Here is a 25,428-nt window from a genome sequence, read left to right on the forward strand (position 1 = left end):
TTTCACAGAAAATTCATAGCCTTATTCATTATTAAATAATAGACAAATGAGTGAAATGAATGTAAGCTTAAAAGCTACAGAGAGAATAACTGAACAAGATCAAAGAAAGGAGAATAAAGTTAAGATAAAAACAGAAAAAAATAACTGGAGGGAACAATAAACAGGAAACTTCTCACTGATCTACTTAAGAAATAAAAATAGAGAGTGTATGTATACATAGAGACAGCATAGTAAAATTAAGGAGCTAAGCCAATTATAAAAGAATAGTATTATAACATACTAATAAATTTGAATTCTTGACAAAACAAAAGGTTCTAGGATTCTGAATTACCAAAATTGTGTGAAGGGAAAAACCTGAGGAAACTGGAACATACTTAAGGAGTAGGTGGTTTCATGGCTAGAACTTTAAAATTTTAAACACACCATCATAGCTATGCTATTTAAATTAATTTTGATACAAATACTCCCACAAAATTGTATGATACACATATTCACACCCACCTACTCAAACACCAACATACACACTGTGTAAAAAGAAATCCTATATGCAAATTGCTAGCAAATTAAATTCAGTCCTAAAACAACGAAAAACACAACCTATGTAATGAGAACAACAAAACTTTACTAATGGGTAGAAAAGAAAATTAAAAAATGGAGGGGAGCCTGGGTGGCTCAGTTGGTTAAGTGTCTGACTTCGGCTCAGGTCATGATCTCAAGGTTCATGAGTTCGAGCCCCATGTTGGGCTCTGTGCTAACAGCTCAGAGCCTAGAGCCTGCTTCGGATTCTGTGTCCCCCTCGCTCTCTGCCCCTCCCCTGCTTGCTCTCTCTCTCTCTCTCTCCCTCCCCCTCAAAAATAAATAAACATTAAAAACATTAAAAAACAATGGGAGACAAACTATTGACCTGTTATTTTGGATGAAGAGTTCATATAATTAAAATGACAATTATCCTCAAATCATTGTATAAACTGAACATAATTCCAGGTGTGACTCACACAAATTTTTTTTCTTCCAGAACTTAGAACAATTGTAATACACAAGTGAAAAGAGCCAACCTCCTCTTAAAGTATGAGGTGTTAGTGGGCATTCCAAAATCGTCATATGTCTTAACTCACTAACTGAGAGGCCTGAGAAAATTGAAACTTAAAAGCTTAAGTTATGGGAAACTGAAACCTAACCAAGCTTAACCAGCTTGTTCCGCTTCTGTACAATTGCTTGGCGCGCCCATGTATTCCTGATCAATCATTATTGCCTGGCACATCCGTATATTCTTGATCAACCATTGTTACTTGGCACATCCGTGTACTCCTGATCAATCATTGTTGCTTGGCACATCCGTGTATTCCTGATCAATCATTGTGATACCCGTACCCCCGGTTGTGGTCTGACCTAAAGGCAGGAACCAATCGAATACTGTTAAGTGTCCAACTTTAAACACCAACCAATAGCAGCTCTGTAACTGTGGAAAATTCCTGATTTCCCCATGACTTGTTTGTACCTGTCTATAAAAGGGGTGTAAAAACCTCTCTCAGGGCCTCTTGGTGTCACCGGCAACGGGGGCGCAGAGGTCCAGGTTCGAACCTGCAATAAATGACCCTTGCTGCTTAGCTTTGACTCTGGACTCTGGTGGTTCGTTTTTGGGGGTCTCTTAGACTCTGGGCGTTTCATAACCTTCATAACAACCCTCTGAGGTAGATACTACTTTCAAGTTTTACAGATGTAGAAGCTGAGTGCAGGTGTTCCGGTCACACAGCATGTGGGTAATGGGCTGGGATGCGAACCCAGTCAAACCAGTTCCAGAGCCCAAGCTCTCAGCCATGACACCTGCTTTCTCCCAGTGTAAGGAGGCTTTGCCAACTCAGACATAAAGCTTCAATAGTAAAATCTGTATTGTATTAGCTTCAGATGAGAGATCAATGGAGCCGGAAAAGAAAAGTTCAGAAACAGACACAGACACCTAAAAATTTAGTATATGACAAAGGGGGCTTTTCAAACTGGGAGGACAAAGGCGGACTGACCAATTAAGGAGGCTTGGACAAATGGCTAACCAGTTGTGGAAAAATTAGATTCGTGCCTCGCTCTATGTACTACAGAAGTACTAGACAAAAAAAATAAGGAATATTTGTGTCATCTCAGAGGTGGGGAAGGACTTTCTTAGCATTACACCAAAGTTAGAAATCATAAGGGAAATGACATTTTTAATGACAGAAATGAAACACTTTTGGACTTTAAAAATCACCATAAACAAAGCTAAATACTGAGGAGTAAATGGAGAGGAAATAGTTGGAGGTTATTACAGTTAAATATTTACTATGTTTACCATATAAAGTACTACAACTCAATAAAAAGATAAACACTCAAAATAGAAATATGGGCCAAGGAAATTAAGAGGCCACTAACGGAAGAATAAAGCTGGTCAACAGAGATGTTGCAAATGTACAATATGACTAGAAAACAGAAACGTCAAATGACAGAGCTATCAAATTGGCAGAGGAAAGACAGACAGCATGGAACTTTGCAAGAGAATGGAGAGAAGCTGGCAGGGCAGATGGAGACCAAGCAGCCAAGGTAGGAGGAAAAACAGGAGAGTGGTTTCCAGAAGGAGGGAGGGGCTATCCATTCTGAAATACAGCTGAGCATCTGTGTATGATGAGTGCTGAAAGCGACCCCTGTGTCTTAGCAACACAAGGCTCATCATCGACCTTGGTGAGAGCTGTCCCCAGGTGTGGGGTGCACAGAGGTCAGAATGGGCAGGTGACAAGGGAGCAGGAGGTGAGGAATGGACGCAGCAGGGAAGACATGCTGTCAGAGAAGTCTGGGTGTAAAGGACAGCATTAGAGAACCAGCAAGGTGATCTCTACTTTTAAGTTAAGAGAGACACGGGGCAGTTTAACTGGTGACGGGAGGACTTGGCAGACAGGGAGAGCTGGAGAGACAGAACAAGGGGGACAGATTATATATAAGGCAAAGGTTCCCGAGAAGGTGCGAGGTGAAGAAGACTCTATAGCAAGATTTTTGGAACAGTCCATTAAGCACTGGTTGTAAAAGTGATGTCGTCGTGAAAGGGATATTGAGTTGGATTCCAAAAAAAAAAAAAAGAAAAGAAAAAAAGAAAAAAAAAAGAAAAAAAAGGAAGAGAATGGAAAGTATCTGAGTGCCCTGTAAACGTTAAAAGTAAGAACTGTGGTGAATCGTCTGTTTCAATTATATGTAAGTGTGTGTGTGAGTGTGCACCAAATTGCATTTCTTACTGTGAGCTCAAAGGTGTTCAAAGTTCCCTGATTCAAAGCCTAAATGGGATGTATAATCTATAGGGGGCCTGGTTTTGGATGGGAGAGAGGAGCTAACATTTCCGTTACAAAAGGTGGGAGGGTGAGAAGGATGAGAAGGAGTATAATCTACAGGCTCGGTGTCTTTGCTATTTGCAAGTTGAGGAACATTGCCTGCCCATGAGGGGGGTGTCAAGGTCATTCTCCAGGGCAAGGTGAGGGCAGGGGCTGCTCAGGGGCTTGAGGGGAGTGGCAAGTGTTTGGGACAGCTTCCACGGAGAAGAGAACCTCGGGCTGACTGGAGAAGCACAAATGGATGTTGGCTGAGCACTGCTGTAGGTCTGAGACTGGCGCCCATGAACCCGCAGCAGCGTCAGTTTGCCTGGTCGGGCGATTTTCTCCATCAGTGCTCGCCCAAGCGGGAGACGCCCAATCAGGTTGCTCTTGTTTCACTGTGTGTCCTTGGACCAGTAAATTGAGGCAGCTCTGCTGATTGATGCCATAGCTGAGCTGGAAGCAGAGGCTTCACAAAACCACCCTTGAATTTCTTGTGCCTCCTGCTCCGAAGCTCAGCATAATGTTAATATTCATCGGAGTTACCCTAACATCATCTCTGGTGCTGGAGCCTGTAGAGAGTTATTTAACTTTGTTGGGCCTGAGGAACTTGTTCTCAAGTTCTCCTGTGCAGGAGGAGTGAGGCAGGGCTCACCCTTATCATAAACAAGATTAAGTTAAGGTGTGGGTTCTCTGTGCGGACAATACTGAGGATGCCTTATAGAAACTCACACCTTCCAAAAGGAGCAACGGAGATAAGCTGGCAATGTTGGCCACATACTTCCTGAGCACACAGTGTGCCCTCTTAAATTCATACTGGATGTAATCCAATCCACAGGCCATGGATTGTGCTCATGGTTTTGTGTTCCTTTTTTCTTTCTTTTTTTTTTTTTTTTTTGGCCCAATTCCCACCTCCCAGGCAGGCAAGATTGGGGCGCTGGTGCCCTGAGTTAGATGAGCAGGGCCTTCCACAGAGCTGATCCCACCCTAATTCCTGAAGAATGTCCATTCTGTCCTCCATCTCACACACTTGGGTTTCCCACCTCTGGCTATGACCACCCCTTTGCCAACACTGGAAAGCTCTCCCCCTCTACTTGACATTCGTAATTTGGAACATGAAGGGATGGATTTCAGAGTTGTCTTCTCCTATCTTGCATTCTCTCTAGGGCACCCCAGCCCACACTCTTAGATGTGACTCTTAGATGTATGCCCCCAGGACAGACCACTCTTCCGATCCCCAGACCTCTATATCCTGTGGTCTTTGCAATGTTTCCACCCAGCCTGAGTATCCACGGAGCACCTGCTGTGTATCAAACATTGCTCTGGGTTTGGGTTGGCAACCAACAAGGCAGGTAAGCAAGCCCGCAGTGTTCATGAAATCTACATTGTAATGGAACGTAAGCCCGGGTGAAGGGAGAACAGTGAATGCAGTGGGGGGGGGGGGGGGGGAGGGTAGGTCTACTTTCAATGAGGAGGCCTGAGACGGCCTGTCTGAGGAGGCAGTCTCGGAGATGTGGCCTGATGACAAGAAGACAGCCATCCTAGGGGAAGATCACTGCAGATGGAGGGGGTACATATGAGGGAGAGGAGGGGGGGAGCACCGTGGCAGAAGCAAAGTGAACCACAGAGCTACTAGGAACGTGAGATGAGATGAAGAGGATGGCCAAGGTCTTTCAGACCATGAGAAGGAGTTTGGCTTTTGTCACAGCAGATTAAACTAAATACGTCCAATACTGAACTCCAAAGCCTTTTTTTCCCAAACCTGGTTCCCCTAGATTCTAGGGTCTGGAATGTTCGCTGGTGTCAGCAAATGTTTCAGCCCTGCCAGCACTCAGTTATAGGTTTTCCTCTTCTCATTGCCCAGCCACTCAGCTTTATGCCATTGCCTCCCAAGTAAACTCCAGAAGCCCAGGCCCTCCTGCATGCGGCAGACTGGGTAGGGAACTGTCTGACGAACGTGTCTGCTGGGGATCCCAATGGCGTCTCAAATGCATATCCAAAATTGAACTCTTTATCTGTTTTCCTAAGCCTCCGTCATTCCTTATCTCCATGAATGACAACACCCAGTTACCTAAGCGAAATATAGCAACTTCTTCTTCCACACTCCCATATTCCATCAGCAACTAACTTCAGTTGATTCTATCTCTTCAATATCTCTTGTACTTGTCACATCCCCATCATGCCACTATTAAGTCAAGGCGCTCTTCCTGCTGCACTGGCCTACCTGGTTCCCTAGCTTTAAAGCTCACTCCCCTTGAGTCCATCCTCTGTATTGGCTCCTGAGTGAATTTCATAAATCATAAATTCTCATGATGTTACATCCTTTCCTGGACCTCTTTAAATACTCCCTATTACACAGAGGATAAAACCCAAACTCCTCAAAAGGAAACAAAAGACCTCCAAAGACCCAAGGCCCTCCCACTCCCCCACTGCACCCTACATTCCAGCCGTATTAGACTACTCACAGCCCTGCAGTATGCAAGGCTAACTTCATGTCTTTCCCAGCTATTTTCCCTTTCTAAAATGTTCTTTCCTCCTGTCCACTTGGAAGACTCTGTTAAGCATCCCTTCTATTGAGTGCTGTGGGTCCCTCCTACCTTTCACCCATCCTTCCTAGCTATAGTCAGAGAGTCCTGTACACCAGGACTGTACACAGAGTTCTGTACATAGAACCTGTACACCAGGTTCATCTCACTCAGTGCCTGCTCTGGCTTCACCCTATCTTCTTGAGCTTCTCCCTTCTGCCATGAGAACAGATGCCCTCTGTACAGACTGGTCCTTCAGCCTGGGTCTCAGGATGAGAGGCTCTGTAGAGCCCAGCCAAGCCCCACAGAGCCATAACTGACCTACAGCCCTCATGGGACGTGAACGAGAAATGAATGTCTGTTGTTTCAGTTCCACTGAGATTTTTGGACTGTTGATACCATAGCAAAAATTGACTAATACACCATGAAAAGGGATATGAAGAACTCAGAAAGTGAAGGGCTGCCTTTTGGATAAGGTGGTTAGAGAGGGCTTCTCTGGGGAGGGGACAGTTAACAGGTGATAAGGATGATGCAGCCATCTGAGGAACATTCCAATATGGGAGAGCTGCACTTGCAGCTTACCCCTTCCACTGGGGTAGAAGGAATTTAGGGTACCTGAGGATATGAAAGGGGGGCAATGAGTCTGGGCAGAGGAAGTGAGAGGGTGAGTGGCATGGGATGAGGGGAGAGGTAAGAAGGGGTCAATCATATCGTGCTTCATAGACCTTTGGCTCAGAGATCACCCTCAGCATCCAAAACGTTCAGCTGAGAACCAATCCTTTTCTTGGCATAAAGTTTGTTGGGTCGTGGTTAGAGTAGCCACAAATACTTTGCCCAAATTGGACCACTTTTGAGAATGAAAGATGGTACTACTAATAATTACTTTAGGACACAGATATAAACTGGGATTGTCCCAAGCAGATATGAACGTGTGGTCACCCCACTCATGGTACTTTTATTTCCTTCCACAAAAGTACTCTTTATCTTGAGGGGGTAGCTTTTGCCTTAAGCTCCTCATTCACAATCCAATCCCCTCTTGGAGCTGGAGTCTTAAAGTGAAGCTCGCTGGTGAGGTTCTGACCATTGCTAAATTCTTGCCTCCCCTTACTAGACTTGCTCCCCCATACCCTGCCTAGAGGTTGGCTAGGTTCTTGTCACAAACTGACAATGCCGCTCCTGGCCGCTCTTGTTCAACTCTTGGAATAACCCATTGCCAGGGTTTTTACCTTGCAGCCATGACTGCTTTTTGCCACACCTCAGGAACAATACCTACCCAAACCATTCCTGGTGCTAAGCATAGCTTTTAGACCCTATTAAAAGCCAAGCTCTGAACTAGGGTCCTATGTACTCCTTAGCTGCTGGCTGAGGACTCCTGTCACAGGCTCCCAGGATAGGTCTAGAACCTTATGGAACAAAGCATGAAGAAAATCTCTGCTCTGCACTCCTGGGAAGAAGCTGAGTCTATATTCTTGGGGCTCAGCTTTTATCTTGAAAACAGATCATACATTATTTGGAAAATATACATAGCCGAGCTAAGCCACCACCCCCAAATTGGAACAAATGTGAATCCTGAAAAATTTCAGTTTGCCTGTTATTTTCCACTTACTAGTTGTATACCTTTTTTGGGAGGTGGCATTGGGGGACTACTGTACTTCACTGACATTGTTTCCACACGTATAAAAATTGGACTAGTAACTTTTACATCACACCTGTGTTGTGAAGTAGAAGTTACGCTTCTGAAGGCACTGAGTGCGGCACCATGCCTGGGCACGTGGGAGGTATAAAATCAATTTTTGTTGAATTTGAAATACGAGGCACTTCCTACTTCTGCTGCTGATGGGTATGTCTCCACACATGCTCCTGTTCAGCACATCTCCAAGTCTCAACCAGCCTACTGAGGCAGCAGGAGAGATGCCTCCCCACCCCTCCCCTTGCATAGCCCATTGCTCAACAAAGCAAGACTCCAGACCAAGGTTTGCTCTCTGGTCCTCAGTCCCTCTTCTCCTGAGTGAGGGAGTGAGCTTCAAGCCCTGGCTCTTGAGCCAGAATCTGTGAAAACAGCCCCTCCTCAGGGAAACTCTGTGTTTCCTCCATAGTTCTCTTAGTCAAACATGGGAGAGCACAGTGGAGAAGGCATGGTCTGCAACGAGGCCACAGGAACACACTTAGCATAGACGTAACTTGGGAAATTTTACAGAGAAAAGAACCTGTTAGCTATGCTCCCACAGGTGAAAGCTGAAGTGAGGGTGGCATAGAGACCCCATTCCACTGTAAGCAGGGGTCACGGTCCAGGATTAGACCTCTAAAGCTTGATCAGTTTTCCCAGCCTCGTTTTACCCAAGTAGCTAGAGGTATGGTCCCAGGATGCCTTGGAGTAGGACTCTTAGCTGTAGGAATCTAGCACTCAGACTGGGCCCTATACTAAACTGTGTTTGCAGTCTGGTTCTGGACAGATTCTTGAGTTGGACAGGGCTGAAGTGTCGCCTGTGCTATGATCCTCCAAGGAATCTTCTGAGAATCTTTCAATTGGGATATGTTTTTCTTCCTATACATTCTGGGGGCACTTTGTGGCCATGTCTATTATTGTAATGATTCAAACGCTGCTTTATAATACAAGTATGTACTTATCACATTCGCTAGACTGTGAGCTCTTCGAGAGCAAGAGCCATGCTAGAATCATGCCTGTTACTCTCTGACTGTGAGCACAATGCCCAGTGTGCAGCAGGCACGCCCATTCACGTTTTGCTGCCTTCCAACGAAACGAGAGGCAGGCAGTGGCAGCATCAAGTTGGAATGTCAGAGTACTGGACTCTGCATCCCATTCCTCACCGGGTATCAACATGGAGGTCAACATTTCTTGGATCCCAGGAGGTTACCACCGTCACAATGACCGAGTTATGGCAGACTCGGCCTGGTGAGACTCACAGCAATGACATATGACCACATATATCATAGCTCCAGGCCTCAAGGGGCTGCCATCTAGACAGGGGACCACACTCCTCAGCAAGAATGCAAAACTCCCCTGCAAACAACTGGCACACAGTGCATGTTCCATGTTAGTGGCTCACAAATCTGACCTAGCAGCTGGATCTCCTAGGAAGGTTTTAGAACTACAATGCCTGGGCCCCATCCCAGTCCTACTGAATCAGAATTTCTGGGAATGAAGATTCTGTATTTTAAAAAGCCTATGAGTGATTCTAATGATTGGCTACATTTGGGCCCATTTTAGACTGCACAGGGCCACCAAAGACACCTCCTTCACCCATAAAATATCTGCCTATTTAAAAATAAAGCGATAGTAAGTAATGTTTGTGACCCACACTGGCCTGTTTGGGAGTGTTGACTTTACTTCCTTGAACATGCTGGCGGCTCCTTTGCAAGCCATCCCTTCATCCAGTCTTTGCCTGATCACACCCTGCTCAGTCAGGTCTGCTGATGACCTTCCTTCCGTGGGCTCAGTTCTTACAGCCAGGTCCTGAGCCCAGGCCCAGACCTGCCTCACGGTCAAGGGAAGTCTTATGCCCTCAAGCCAGTGGGGTGAAGTCTGAGTGGGCCTGTGAGGAATCCAACCCAGCCATATGCCCAGTGGTTTGAGGACCCTCCTCTCTGTCACATCCACTCCATGTGTGCCCCAGCCTCGGGACTGGGATTCTGCTCTGGTTCTTGGTTTCCTCTCCAGGCCTTTTCTAATCCTGCAGCTTCTGGTTGGGGCAGGGATGCCCTGCAGTGGTAGAGCTTCTTCTCCTGGGTGAAGACTTGATTCAACCTAGAAGCTGCCTTCCTCCACTAGTATCTGCCTATTTAGAAGTAAAGGTAAAAAGCAATGTATGACCCACACTGGCCTGTAGGGCAAGTGTTGACTTTACTTCCTAGAACATTCTGATAGGAAACGCTGGCAGCCACTTTTATGAGCCATCCCTTCATCCAGGGTCAGTTTTCCCAGCCCTGGCTTCCCTCCACCCTGGCTTACCCTCCCCATGCTGCCCCTGTGGTGCTGAAATGCTTCACAGCCATGAATGTAGTGTCCCTTCCCCAGTGCAGGAGCAGACACAGATCCTCCCTGCCTCCCACCCCACCAGGACATTGTCCAAGGAAATGACTCTTCTGGGTTACTGGAGGCCCTCTACAGAGCAGGTGCCCTACCTCCCACCCCAACTTTGCAGAGCACTAACACAGTGAGACCACAAGTCTTCAGTGTCCAGGTTCTTGAGGACTGGGTAACAGAAGAAGGTGGCCCCAGAAGCTTACATGCTGGTTTTGAATTTCTAGGAATTGGCCTGAAATACAAATTTGGACCAAAGCAATCCCCAGGTTCCCTGCTCCTCTCCTGGGGCCACCTGTGGGTTATCGAGGCCTTTAAGGCAGCCTAGAGAACTGAGCAGAACATTACATCAGCAGAGGATGTTCACACAGCTCTTGTTACAGCCCCATGCCCCTGATCACAAGCAGTGCCCAGGAATATTATCCCCTGCACGGAGGCTGATGCTTTCAAACCTCAGCTGATCCCGATTCCGGCTCCAAACATTTGAGAAAGGCAATTTCCGAAGACCCTAGCTACTGCAATCATATTTTCTGGGCCAAAGGAAAGGATATTTGAAATTGTTCTTGTCCTGGAAAAATCTGGGAGTATATATTTACAGGAAAAGCCAGGATTCAGTCACAGAGAGGAGGGGGAAAAGGGACAGGCTTCACCTGTGCACAGGGCATTGAGGTCGGAGTGGGAGGAGAGTGAATAAAGTACCTGCCTATTTAAAAATAAAGGTAGCAAGTGATGTATGTGACCTATATGAAGAAAACCCACAAAGCTGTTATATTTAGAGAAATGTAAGTAGATGAACAAAGAGAGTGACATGCCAGGTTTCCGGATGGGGAGGCTGTGTATTATAAAAATGTCTATTTTCCTCCAGTTAATTTATGGTTTAATAGGAGTGCACATACAAAATCCCAATAGGATTTTTTTTTTTACTCTGACAAAATGATTCTAAAATTAATCTTGAACAACAAACAGATGAGAATAACAATGAATACTTCTGAAAGAAAAAATAATTAAGGGAGGAAGGAGGAGTTTTCGGCACTGCCAGATATTAGAACATATTATAAAACAACAATTAAAATTATTCAATGCCGGGGCCGAGATAGAAATAGAGCAGCAGGACAAAGCGTGTCTCAAGAAACAGACTTAACTACATGTGAGGATTCAGTGTGCGATAAAACAATTCATTTCCCTCAAATCAAAAGGGAAACGAATTGCTTAATGCATCGTGTTGGAAAACTGCTTAATAGTTTGGACCATACGTTATACATTCCTCTAAATAAACTCCAGATGGATTAACAAATTATATTTTTAAAAAAATCAAATTACTGACAAATAACCAAAAATAGGACAGACCGCTTCTCAGATCCGTGGCAGAATGATAACTCTGTCAGCTTTGAAAAGAGATCACAAATATTGAGGGTTTGTCTATATAAAACAAATGCACAATGCAAAATAGGAAAAAAAAATGAAATGAAATAAAATAAAGGAGTGGGGGAAACAAGAGATTGGGAAAACACATGTATCAAATACCGCAAAGAGTTTCTACCCACAGTATAGGAAGAGTACCTTCAAATTGGGAAGGAAAACACCAACACAACACCGTTGTGGCCACATGTCAGTACAGATAGTTGCTACACAGGGACTACAAACACCAAGCGCTCCTGTCCCCTCGAGACAGGAATGGACCCAGGCTGGCTGGAGGGAAGCCAGGACTGGCATCTCTGTCGAGGTTCCTGTGACAGAAATCCTGATGCCACTTTCATATCCCTTGGCCCAGCAGGGACATGCCTCTGGCCCATGGGTACCCAGCGGTCTCTCTCCAGATGCTACTCCCATGGACCCACACCTTCCTTCTTCCACTCACATCCGTTTGGCAGCGGCCAACTCCTTTAGGAAGCACCCAAAGCAAGGATCCAGATGGGGGGTGCATGCATGTAGGCACATGTGTGCATCAATGAATCCATTGAACACCCCCTGCTGCATAGGCCCGACCCCCATGGCTTCTCTCAGAACCCAGTGCTGCCCCCCTGGATGTTCCTGTTCCAACAGGAGAACCACTCTGCCCTCCCATCCTTTAGGCCCCACTGTTCTAACAGCGATGACTTCTCTACGCTCCATGAGAAGGCGGGCTGTTGCTCCCCCGTTCAGCACCCGCTACGATATCTGCCGCATCACAGGCACTCAGCCAATAGGTGTTAAATAAAAGAATGAATCTTTGTGGGGCAGATCCTAAATGCGTCTGTATCACCAATGCTTTCTAAATGAAAAACTAAATTTTGAACCACAAGAGCCCACTTTAATTTACATAATTATGTCTATCTCTACATCAGAGCGAGCTCTGTGATTCATCAGGGCGAGCTGTGTCCGATTCATCTCTGGATTTGTAGCACTTATCATGACATTTGGCACTTTAGAGAAGTCGACCAGGGATATATTCAACTTATACTTATTAAATTAGCAATTTTTTAAAAGGTCACGCAAATAACTTGAGGTCTGGTGATGTAGATAAAGGTTGCAAGCAATACGTCATACGACCTACATGAAGAAGACCACCAAGTTGTTGTATCTAGAAAAGTGAAAGCACATGAACATGAAAGACAGAGATGTCATGTTTCTGGGTGGGAAGGCAGCATATTATATGAATCTTATTCTTCATCACATAACTTTTGTTACTGGCACTAGGAACTGGAACAGCAATTTGGGGGAGCAATGTAAGAGTGTACGTCAAGAGTCATAAAAGTGTTCATGCTCTGGCCTGATAACCTCACTCCTGGAAATCTAACCTAAGGAAACAGTTCAAGAGAAAAAAGAAGAAAGCCATGTGCATGAAGATGTTCATCACAGCTTTATGTAAAGTAACTGAACGTAACTGTTTGACTAAGTCATGGCTCCCTTCACTACACAGAATATTCCACAGATGCTCTAAGAACGAAAAGTATGAAAGACACGCAGCAACGTGATAAGACCCACAACACGATGTGAACTTTAAAGCACAGAATGTGAGATATATTCACTTCGACGAAAACCACACAAAATATGTGTGTGCAGCAGCAAGGATAGAACAAAAATGGCCAAGTCTGAAATTAGTTTTGGTTTAAGGAAGTAAACATTAAGAGTGTTTTACTTGTTTAAATCTTTAAATTTATTTAAGCTTTTTAATACTAGAATATACCACGAGCCTGTGCTGAGTATTGATCCTTGAGCTCCAGATACTTCCTGGACGAGTTCCGGCACAGTATACAGGGCACGGCACTAAGAGATTATCCCTTCAACCCCATCCCCAGATGAGCCAGATCATTCCCAGAGGCCCCCCAGGTTCCAATTTGACCAGGAACAGCCATATCCTCTTATGCAGCTTACTCTGTATACAGTTGGTGCTCAATATATCAAAGATGGATGGATAAATGGATGGGTAGAAGGAATGAAAAAAAAGTGAAGATTAGGGAAAGGCTTGGTCGCCAGTATATTGCATATTGGTATACAACATTCATACAGTTCCAACAAGGGCCGTGGGTCCAGCCTTCACGAATTTTTTTTTTAATGCTTGTTAATCTCTGAAACTGCATGGGAGGGATTCAGCCAACAGTTTGCCTGTGTGCTCTGGGCCTAGTATTTTTGTCCTAAGGCTTCTTTGTCCTTCCTGCTGCAGGTGAGCCCTTGGATTCTGCAAATCCAGAGCAGTGGAGAGAGGATGGGGTTTGGAGTAGGAACCCTGCTCTGTCAATTAACACTTCAAATTCCAGCCCAATGCTCGGTGTTTCTATGACTTCTGAGCTAGTCACCTCATCTCCTTAAACTTTGTTTTCATCGGTAAAATGAGAGAGTAAATATTCCAAAGCTGTAGGGAAGATTTTCTATCTTCCCAATGACATAAAACATTTGATACTGCCATCCTCCTTTACCCCCAGGTTTCTCACCATGATAATCCTATAGACTTTAATCATAGCCTCATTTAAAATGCTAAAACACAGATTTCCTCATATTTAGAATTCAATAAGCCCAGGGTATCTTAGACTTGGGGTTCTCAATCTTGGGTGGTTTTTGCCTCAGGGGATATTTGGCCATGTCCAAGAGGGAGACATTTTGGTTGTCACAACTGGCAGCGGGAGGGCTGTGTGTGCCACTGTCTTCTCGTGGGTACAGGACATGGATGTTGCTAAAACAATGCACAAGACTGCCCCTCCACCGCCAAAAGAATGATCTGGTCCAAAATGTCAATAGTGCTAAGGTTGCGAATTCAGATGACCCTATGACCCCGTCCACTCCTTTGTCCAGATGTGTGTGTATGTGTGTGTATCCAGCGTGGGGGAGGGTGGGGGGCTTAGTGGGACAAACTCAGGGGAATAGGGACAGGAGGGTCGTACTAACAGACCATTTCCTGAAGCGTACCTGTGTGGAACACCCTCCTTTACCTGTCAACTCTTCAAGGCCCAGCTTAAGCCCTGGTTCCTCTGTGACATTTTCTTTGGGTGCCCAAGGACCCATTTCTCCTCCCCTTGGTCTCTCAGGGTTTGGCTGCTGATTCACAACTTACACCGTATCCATCCCAGTAGGCCCTGCCTTCCCATTTCACACATACGCTACATACATTAGGAACTGAGCAATTAGGATTCACACCTTCCTTGAGTGGTTTACAAAATGGCGTAAGAAAGCCTGCATTTGTGCAGTCTTGGCATATCTCTGGTGTAGCCTGTTTTGAAACTTCTTCTGCAAGTGGCTGCTAATGGACTGATAATTGGTTTCCTGCCTTCCTTATGAAGTGTGAAGCATTCTGCTAGCCTGTCAACAAAGCATCAAATATCGTGCACCACCATCAGAGTTATTTGTCTCTTCCTTCCCATTGTATCTCTTATGGTAGAAGAATAACCGGATGCAGTTGTGTGGAGAAGGTTCCCAATTCTTTTGCAAGGAACGGGGTGAGATGGGCAGGGCTCTGGGAGAGTGAAGACACTGTGCAGCCTGGCCAGAGTGTTCTCACCAGGACACCAGCTTGAGCACATTTTCTAGGCAGGGGCCGAACAGCTCCGAATCCACTATGTGGTGCTGAGACAGGATGGGTGCTCAGTAAATATTTTCAGATGGGTGGAAAGTGGTACTACCTCCAACTGATTCTGAGCGGCAATCCCTGGAGATGGGAATTAACCAAGGAGGAAGAGAGTAACAGGAGAGAAGCTGGTTCCATCTTTTCTTTCAAAATGCTTTTCATTGTGAGAAACATCATCTTCTTTAAAACCTAGATGAAAAAGACCATCTACTGAGCACCTACTACCGCGAGGGCAGCTCAAACGCCAATGGAATGATTCTGAAGTCTCTGCTTGCTACAGAAAATGTTTCGAAACATGAAGGAAAGAGTGTGTATGGTCTCAGCAGGGCAATTCCCTAGTAAAGAGCTGTTTTGAAGAAAATGTTTCAAGAGAAGAACAAGGCCCCACTTTGCATTTCTTTGGACAATTGTTCACAGAAATCTGAACCATCAAACTCTTTCTCCAATCTCCTCCTAAATGCTAAGAAGGAAAGGAGGGTTTGTCTGCTAAATATTGTACTAATATTTATTGTGACAACGCATGGTGAAATTTAGGGTGTTTACGCTGACTTTTGCTAGAGGTGCTTTCGTACGTACATTTCATCACTACATTATACGATTCAGAGACTGTATGATTTGATATTTTTAGAGATGCTTCTAGATCACACACTATGACACGTTTGATCTAAGGTCAGGAGTGGAGCCCCAGTTTAGCATGTCCCTCAATCAAAGTACATGACCCGCTCTGTCAGTGACCCACTTTTCGGAAGTGGTTTCCAAGCACTCATTGTGGGCAGTGAGGACTGTTTGTGCCATAGTCATCTTGTTCCAGAGATACGATCAGAGAGAGGTATGGAATTTGGGGAGCCAGAACAGAGTGCTACCACACTGGGTGGATTAGTAAACCAAAACCAGAGAGAAGATGCCCTGGCCATAGTCATGATGCTGAGCCAGGACTGAGAAACAAGTCTCCAGAGTTTGAATCCAAAGCCATCTCTGTGCACTGGGGCTTCTTTGTGCCGTCTCTCACTACCAGTTAGACTGTGAGCAACCTGAGGGCAAAGCCCGCCACCTGTGGAAGTGTCAGTTTAGGGGCTGGGGACTCAGTGGAGAGCTGACAGACGGCGCTCCTTTGACTTCATGCAATAGGAACGCGACCTTACTGTGTGGTGCAAAAAGGCATGGGGGCCAGCTGGCTCTCTCCAGCCTCCTTCACAAAGCCAGCATCCCTGAGACTCAAGCTGTGTTCTGTTACACCCAAATGACCAGAAAAACCTGAGCAATGGGAGTGCCTAGGGGATGCCAACCCCCTACATCCCAGAACCATCCAGAGGAAGAAATACCGTGCTTGCCCCCCAGAGTGTCTCCTTCACAGTTCTCATCAATAAGCCTCAGGCTCCTCTTCCTTACTTGAAACCACAGAATGTACCGCTCCACATGTGCCAGGTTGGCTCTGCCCTTGTTCCTTCTCAGCTGTTTGTAAGCAATGCCCAGCTCACTGGAGGCTGCCTGCCTCATTCCTGGAAATGAAGGGCCTGCTGACAAGCACTTCATGACCCTTTGCTCTTACTGAAGGTTCTAGAAAGATTTCCTAAAGCTCCTCCTAAGGGCCAAAGAGTCCAGTAAATTCTTGGAGGACTTGAGTGACAGCCTTCAGGTAGTGGTCTGCTACCTGCATCTCTCAGCTTGCGAGGCAGGAAATTTCATCCTGTCCTAAGACGCCAGCTGGCTCTGTTACCCACTTCATTCTACTGGCTCTCTGCTCCAGAGGCCTGACCCTCTTCCACTTGTCCTTGCCTTGTTTCATCTAATGGATTTCAGAGATAAAGCCCCACAACGCCTGGGGCTCCCACAGTCTGTACCTTTGCCGACTGCCTCCAGAGGCAGGTTGCCTGCCTCCAACCTGCTGGGTAGAGCCCTGCTCCGTCCACCCACTCTGGCCTCATTCCCGCTGGTCCTGGGCTGTTCTGTCCCAGGCTCCCCTGCCTCTCCTGGCCCCAGTCCCTCTGGTTTCCAGTGTGCTATGAGGCCAACACCGTTGGGCACTATATTCTAACCACATCCAGCCACAGAGATGGGCAGATTTCATGCAATTTTATTTTTTTGCAACAAGGGTGTATCCAAGGGCAATTTGATGTATATCTAAGAGCAATTTGTTCTTTAAACCTCTTCAAGAATTTCCACACAAACTCACAAGTCATCACAAATGCTCTGTCAAAACAAAGTGATTTTTCTGTTTGAAAAGGTATGACCCAAACTCACTGACTCGTATACCAAAGTCTCAGTCCTAACTGACGTTCCCTCATAACCCCCAGGTTATTCTCTCCCCCAGCCCCGGGCGGGGTGGGGGGCGGTGCAGTCTAGTATGTGTAGCACCTGGAGACCCAGAGCAGCCCACTGCAGTGGGAGAAATGATCAGAGGGTCAGGCTTCCGCCCTCCCCTGCAAGAAGCAGATGGAAAGAGACGGAGGAGGTGGGGTGGCGAAGCTTGGGAGAAGAAGACGTGGTAGCCCAGAGAAGAGTGAGCCTTTGATTTCTCAACAGAGACCAAGCGGGCTCCGCTCTTTGCTGTATACATCCCCTCACACTTGCCAATCCCACCAGGCCCAGGACCTAAAGTACAATTTGTGCCAGAAGGTAAGGTCATACCTTCCCAGAGGAAGAAAAAAGGGCCTCCTTGTTATCTCCATTGGATGGGCACTCCAAAGGATCAACAATCCAAAGACAGCTTGATTACCCATCCCTCCCTAAATCCAATCCAAGAGGAAGCAATTTGAGGAAAGCTTCTCATATCCTGGCAAGGCTGTGGTTTCCCACAGTACGCAGAGGCTGGTACAGAGTTGACAGTCTTACAAACTTGCCCGTCCCTTCCACCCTGGTTTGATTGTATGGTGTCACTGGCGGCAACAAGAGTGAGGAGCAAATGTCTGGCTCAGAGCCTGGTGGGTCAAGCCCCAGTGGCCTCTACCTTGCTCTCAAGGATCACCACGGAAGGGAAGACGATGTTGAAGAAGGCCCCCAAATGTCAAGATCGATCATTCTCGGTGCCACAGTCTACGTTACTGCCAGAAAGGAGGACCCAACCAGCAACGCTGGGAGGAAAAGAAACCAACCAGAAGCTGTTGTTATGACCCGCAAGGTTCCCAAGGATGGGGCCCTGGAATTAGCTGGGAAACGGGGCCCCCTGCCTCTTGATGAAGACCCCAAAGCGGCCTCCTCCCCGCTCACTTACACACGCAGCCTGGCTTCTTAGCCGACCACTGGTTATTCTTTTGGCACGTGATTGCCTTCTGCCCCACCAGCTCAAAGGCAGGCTGGCACTCAAACTTGAGTGTGTCACCGTGGCGGAACCGGGAGCCTTCCCTTCGGCCGTAGGCAGGGATGCCAGGATCGCCACAGCTGCCCTGCTCGATCTCTGAAAGACAGGAAGAAGAGAAAACAGACACGAAAGGTGACTTCCGACCTCTCTTGGAGCCAGAGGCCCACGTTACATGCTCTGCTGTACCTCTGCCAGGAGTCAGTGCTCAGAGTGGCACAGGCAGGACCTTTCATGAGAAATCTTGCCTTGCCCTGTTTAAAACTGCATCCTGGGCCTGTTGGCCATCCGGATGTCTTCTTTAGAGAAGTGTCTATTCATGTTTTCTGCCCATTTCTTCACTGGGTTATTTGTTTTTCGGGTGTGGAGTTTGGTGAGCTCTTTATAGATTTTGGATACTAGCCCTTTGTCCGATATGTCATTTGCAAATATCTTTTCCCATTCTGTTGGTTGCCTTTTAGTTTTGTTGGTTGTTTCCTTTGCTGTGCAGAAGCTTTTTATCTTCATAAGGTCCCAGTAGTTCATTTTGGCTTTTAATTCCCTTGCCTTTGGGGATGTGTCAAGTAAGAAATTGCTACGGCTGAGGTCAGAGAGGTCTTTTCCTGCTTTCCCCTCTAGGGTTTTGATGGTTTCCTGTCTCAACGTCGCTCCTCATCAGGGAAATACAAATCAAAACCACACTCAGGTATCACCTCACGCCAGTCAGAGTGGCCAAAATAAACAAATCTGGAGACTATAGATGCTGGAGAGGATGTGGAGAAATGGGAACCCTCTTGCACTGTTGGTGGGAATGCAAATTGGTGCAGCCACTCTGGAAAACAGTGTGGAGGTTCCTCAAAAAATTAAAAATAGACCTACCCTATGACCCAGCAATAGCATTGGTAGGAATTTACCCAAGGGATACAGGAGTACTGATGCATAGGGGCACTTGTACCCCAATGTTTATAGCAGCACTCTCAACAATAGCCAAATTATGGAAAGAGCCTAAATGTCCATCAACTGATGAATGGATAAAGAAATTGTGGTTTATATACACAATGGAGTACTACGTGGCAATGAGAAAGAATGAAATACGGCCCTTTGTAGCAACGTGGATGGAACTGGAGAGTGTTACACTAAGTGAAATAAGCCATACAGAGAAAGACAGATACCATATGTTTTCACTCTTATGTGGATCCTGAGAAACTTAACAGAAACCCATGGGGGAGGGGAAGGAAAAAAAAAGAGGTTAGAGTGGGAGGGAGCCAAAACATAAGAGACTCTTAAAAACTGAGAACAAACTGAGGGTTGATGGGGGGGTGGGAGGGCGGGGAGGGTGGGTAATGGGTATTGAGGAGGGCACCTTTTAGGATGAGCACTGGGTGTTGTATGGAAACCAATTTCACAATAAATTTCATATATTGAAAAAAATAATAAAATGCCAGCAAAATTTTAGAACAACAACAACAAAAAAAACTGCATCCTGGGAGCGCCCAGGGGGCTCAGTCAGGTAAATGTCTGACTCTTGATTTCACAGTTTGTGGGTTCAAGCTCCACATTGGGCTCCACGCTGACACCGTGGAGCCTGCTTAGGATTCTTTCTCTCCCCCTCTCTTCACCCCTCCCCCACTAAAACTCCCACTCTCTGAAAATAAACAAACTTAAAAAAAATAAAATAAAATAAAATAAAACTGCATCTTGGGATGAATGTGCCTTCCAGCTGACAAATGCCAGAGACTCTGTGTCCACACAGAGAACACTAGGTGCTTGGATATTTTCATTCAGTGAAGGTGGGTCTACATTCTTTATGAGATACCTGTCTCGGAGCTAACAGATCTCAGTCTGGAGCTTACTGAACTTGACTCCGCGCTCAGATGACTAGATAGACCTTCAGCTCAGTCCATTCCTGAGCAGCAAAGACAAGCATGAAATGAGAAGGCTTTACTGGCTGCCATTCCCCAAACCAGAGATTAAGTGAGAATCAATATTCGCTGCCTTCTGACATGGAAGCACTTTCCCGAATTTTTTTTTTTAATTCAATTGAAGATGGTGTAGGTAAAATGGAACAAATGACTAAGAATGCCTTTAAAGTTCATTGGATTCCACGGTGGTGAGTCACACACCAAGTGGGTTCCCTGAGACAGCTCGGCGGGGGGGGGGGGGGGGGGGGGGGCGGGAGGAGGTGCGGGCACGGTGGGGCATGATGGGCCGGCCGCCTTACAGGACAGTTAGACCCTGGAGACTTCAGGAAAGGAGTATGCCCTGGCCAAGTCCCTGGAGCTTAGCTTCCTCCGGAACCCTGTGCTTGGTGCTGTGAGAGATGGAGTGGAAAGGAGGGGCGAAGGGGATGGAGGGGAGGAAGGAGAAGAGGAGGAGGAGCTGTTCCCAGGGAGGAAGGCATCTTGCAGGAAAGACAGGGAGTTATGGACAAAGGGACAGATAGCGAGGTGAGGGTGGTAGGGGCCTGTGATTTGGAAGAGAGGCCACTGGAGTAACCAGGGAAGTTTGTTGGACACCTTCCCAGGATCGTCAGGCCAAAGGAACCCTGCCTTTGCCGTAGACACCATTATGAGCCATGGAGCCAGAGTCCCTGAAGTTGCTGTGCGTGACCCTATCAGGGATGACTCTCCAAAAATTTTCTTAGCACAACTGGTGGGTTTCTGTGGGCTGATCAGGCTAGCCCCATGCACTGCCTTATATGGACAGGCTCTTGACTGTCACATTCATATTACCCCGAAAACTAGGGCTTCCAGATCTCTGCTGAGAGTTGGCAGAACAAAGCATTCTTTGGCTAGAATCGTGTGTGTGTGTGTGTGTGTGTGTGTGTAGGCATCCGGAAGGAGCACTTAACTCAAATTTAGAGGGTGAGGCTGGAAACGCAGTGTGGGGAGTGAGACACTAAACTTTAGCACAAAATTTTAGGGGGCAACAAAAAAAACCCTCAGCAATCAAGATAAATAACATCTTCATGTTATTTTTTAACATTTTTAGAAAATCAAAATTAATGCATATAAATAAAGCCCACAAAGAAAAAAAAATAATCAGAACTTAAAGATCAGATCTGACCCAGCACTTGTGTGACTCGCTTCACTGGCCTCCCCCTAGTCCTGGCCATCTGAGTTTCTTATTATTTAAAATGTTGACATTTTTATCATAGATATTTTGCATTAATCTTGGTTTAAAAAAAATACTGCATTAAATTATTTAACTTAATTACTGAGTATTTTGGTGGCTTCTTTTCAATTCATGCCCAAGGTGGATGACTGCTTATCTCAGCTCAGTCCCATCAGGGAAGGATTCTTGGAGAAGGTGATATCTAAGATGAGGCCTGAAGGCTGTGCAAGAGCCAGCAGGTGAAAGGAATAGGTGGGATTCATTGCAGCATTATTCACACTAGCCAAGACATGGAAACACCTAACTACCCATGAATGAATGGGTAAACAAAATATAGTAAATGTACACACACACACACACACACACACACACACACACACACCACTGGAATATTATTCAGCCGTAAAAAAGAAAAAAGAAGAAAATCCTGATATTTTCAACAACATGGATGAAACTTGAGGGCATTATGCTAAGTGAAATGAGTCAGAAAAAGACAAATACTGGGTGATCGCACTTATACGTGGAATCTAAAAACCCAAACTCATAAAACCAGAGAGTGGATTGCTGGTTGCCATGAGTGGGATAGGGTATAGTGGAGTAGGGAGGGGAAACCGATGAAGGGGGTCGAAGGGTACAAAGTTCCAGTTAGAAGGTGAAGAGGTTCCGGGATGTAATGTACAGCATAGTGGCTACAGTCAACAATATGCTATCAGATATCTGGAAGTTGTTAAGAGAGTAGATCCTAAAAGTTCTCAACACACACACACACACACACACACACACACACACACACATTGTGAGGTGTTGTGGTAGATGTGTTAACTAACCTGATTATGGTAATCATTTTGCCATACATACACATATCAAATCATCATGCTCTACACCTTAAACTTACACAATGTTATATGTCAATTATTAACTCAATAAAGCTAGAAAAAAAAGAAAGGAATGAGTGGGAGAAAGGGGGAAGAAGGACCGTTCAGATGGAGAAGAGGCCATGCAAAGTCACAGGGGTGACACTGTTTGTAGGATTGCAATGAAAGCAGAGATAATAACTCACTAATCGTTATTATAACTAAGTTAGTTGTATGACTGATAATTCTAGTGCTGAATATGTGCTGGAAGCCACTCTGATCATTCTAATATTTCATCCTTATAATAACCCTATGAGCTAGGTACTGTTATTCTCATTTTAAAGGTGAGGAAACTGAGGCCCAGAGAGATCATGCAATTATCCAAGGTCATCTGAGTTATCTCAGATCCAAACATATGGTTCCAGGGTTCTTACTGTTGCACCACATTGCCTTTCTACAAGTACAAGTGTAGATATTTTCTACAAGCTGGTGGGAGACGAGGCTGGAAAAGGTGTGCAGGGCCAACCCATGAAAGACACTGTATAATCTGCTAACAAGACTAGGTTGCAGATAGGAGGCAGTGGGGAGTTAACGAAGGGTTTCATTTTACTTAGCATTTCATACTGTGCATTTTATTTTATTTTAAAAAAATTTTAATGTTTATTTATTTTGAGAGAGAGAGAGAGAGAGAGAGAGAGAGAGAGAAGGAGGGGTAGAGAAAGGAGACACAGAATCTGAAGCAGGCTACAGGCTCTGAGCTGACAGCACAGAGCCCAATGTGGGGCTTGAACTCACGGACTGCGAGATCATGACCTGAGCCAAAGTCAGACGCTTGGCCAACTGAGCCACCCAGGTGCCCCTCATATCGTGTATTTTAAAAGATCACCCTGACTGTTATCTGCAGAATGGTCTGGGGGCAGCAATTCTGGAGGCAAGGGGATCATTCATTCATTCAACAAACACACAAATGTCTACTTAGTGTAAGTCACTGTGCTGGGCACTGGGGGTGCAACAGAGAACAAGGCAGACACAAGCCCTGCCTCCATGAAGTTTCCATTCTGGTGGGAGGCTCACAATAAGGTGGGGGATGTTTTGGTGACATCCTGGACTGGGCAAAGACAGAGCGGATGGGGAGAGGTAGACAGATTTGGGAGGTGGGACAGCAGGAAGCCACAGGCTATCCTGAGAGTGAGCACGCCAGGGATAAAGGAGAGGCCAGGGTCTACAATGCCTGAGGGTTTGGCCTGGGCACCTGGGTGCACACTCACTGAGACAAAAATGCAGGGAGAAGAGCAGGTGTGTATGGTCATCAGTAAGGCATGCGGAGTTTTGGGGATGCCTGTGATACCTCCAAGTGGACACATCTAGCAGAAAGTGGCTACATGGGTCTTAAGTTGAGGAGAAAAGTCTAGTGTAGGGGTGCATAATTTGAGATTCAGCTCACATATGATAAAAGAAGCCATGAGAAGGATGTGACCACCCACAGAGAGTGAGATGTCAGTCCTGGACAGAATAGTTAGGAATACTGGATGGCCCAGTGGAATGCTGGACTGAAATCCTGGCAGAGCAGGGTCACAGAGGCTTGGAGAAAAATGGTTTTCGAGGAGCAGATCTCTAGCCTCGAAGGTTCAGGGAAGCTTAGGTGGGGCTGACAAGCAGGTTAGAAGAAGGAGGTCACTGCTGATACTGGCAGGAGTGGTTGCATACAGTGATGGGGCCATATGCAATGGGAGAAGAGAAAGATGATACAGGAGGAACAGATGACTTTTAAAGGAGCCATTTCTTGGAAGTGAAGGAATAGAGAGAGCTTAGGTGGTAACTTGTGAGGAACATGGCCTTGAAGTAGGCAGCTTAAACATATTTTTAAGATCAGAGAAATTTAACCACATTTAAATGCTAGGGAAGGAGACAGACAGGCAAACAGACAGACACACAGAGTAAATGGCTAACTGAAGATTTGGAGGACAGATGGGGATGACAGCCGGAGGCTCTGGGGCAGGTAGGGCAGGGGACCCAGAGCACACTGCAGGATAGCCTGAGCCAACAGGAAGCTCCTTCCTGCATGACAGGAAGGAGGAGGTGATCACTAAGCTTTCAGGTATGGTGTGGGAGGATGAAGGAGGTCCTGCGATGGCACAGGCTCTACTTCCCAATGGAGGAAGGGTTCATGGTCATTGCTGAAGGACAGGGCCTGCTTGTGGGGAAAGGGATTTAACATTGACAAGAATGTCTGAGGCACTCACGCTGGATAAGATCATGGCTGGATGGACTGCCACCTAGCGCCTAAGGAGGGTGGAGATGATGCATGTACGGGGCGCCCCCGAGCAGCTCAGTAGCTTGGTGCATGCAGAAGTGGAGAAAGGGGGCTCCAGGACTGATGGAGGGGTGGGGTTTGGAGAAAGGGAAGGCCACTGGGGCAAGGAGCTGAGGATCCCATTACAAGAATGGCAGAGGTGTACCCTTGGGGCTCAGGCTAATGGGGGTGGGGGGATGGAGGGGGAAGCAGGAGGGGCTGGGGTATCGGGAGGCCAAGGGAGGATGATGATCAGGAGCAGAGTGGGTAGGGAGAGCTGAGGGGACAAAGGGCCCGGCGCAGGCTGGGTGCAGCTCAGATTTCAGAGGTGCTGGAGAGCAAGGTCCAGCTGCAGCCAGAGGGCAGCGCTATGAAGTGAGAAGGTCAAGTGGCTGGAAGGCAAGGTGACGGCAAGACTTGGGGTAGAGAGGAAGAGGCTGGTGGCACTGATGGGAGGGGACAAGAGCCAGATGTGGTGACAGCATGAGATCCAGGGAGATGGGGGACACATGGCCAGAATGGCACTGGAGGATGAACTGTAAACCTGCCTCTCAAACGTGAAGTTCGTGGGGACTGGCACAGGAGAGGGCTACCGGGTAATGGTAGCCCTCAAGGGGAAGTCAGATTTAAGAGAGCACTTGGTGAAGAGGTCCAGAATAGGAGAGGGATATGTGTAGGGCCGGGACTGGGTGTAGGGGAGAAGAGGAGAGCAGGGTGGCTGGAGAGTTTGACAGAGGGGCTAGTGGCTGGCTTGTGTTCCTCAGACGCTCCTTGTCTTTGTCTGGGCCTTCCCTCCAAGCCCAGGGCCAACCTCTGCTGGGGGCACAGGGACCCAGGCCCCTCGCCCTCTCAGAGAAGGCTCCCTGTGCTCCTCTGCCTGCCTGAAAGGCACTTGACCTTGACCCTCCCGGTCTGACCCAGTCTGATGTCAGGGCCCAGAAAAGCAAATTGATAAACCAAATTTT

General features: G+C 46.5%; 1 protein-coding gene across 1 annotated transcript in view; it reads right to left on the bottom strand.

The window, feature by feature from the left end:
• CSMD2 (CUB and Sushi multiple domains 2) overlaps positions 1–25,428 on the bottom strand; it is a 543,771-nt gene that overhangs the window by 236,587 nt on the left and 281,756 nt on the right. Inside the window, 1 exon segment of the mRNA XM_043573327.1 lies at positions 18,140–18,322. Within this exon segment, the coding sequence (XP_043429262.1) occupies positions 18,140–18,322 (183 nt within the window).

The sequence above is a fragment of the Prionailurus bengalensis genome, chromosome C1 (genome assembly GCF_016509475.1).
Source record: "Prionailurus bengalensis isolate Pbe53 chromosome C1, Fcat_Pben_1.1_paternal_pri, whole genome shotgun sequence".
NCBI classification, from domain to species: Eukaryota; Metazoa; Chordata; class Mammalia; order Carnivora; family Felidae; genus Prionailurus; species Prionailurus bengalensis.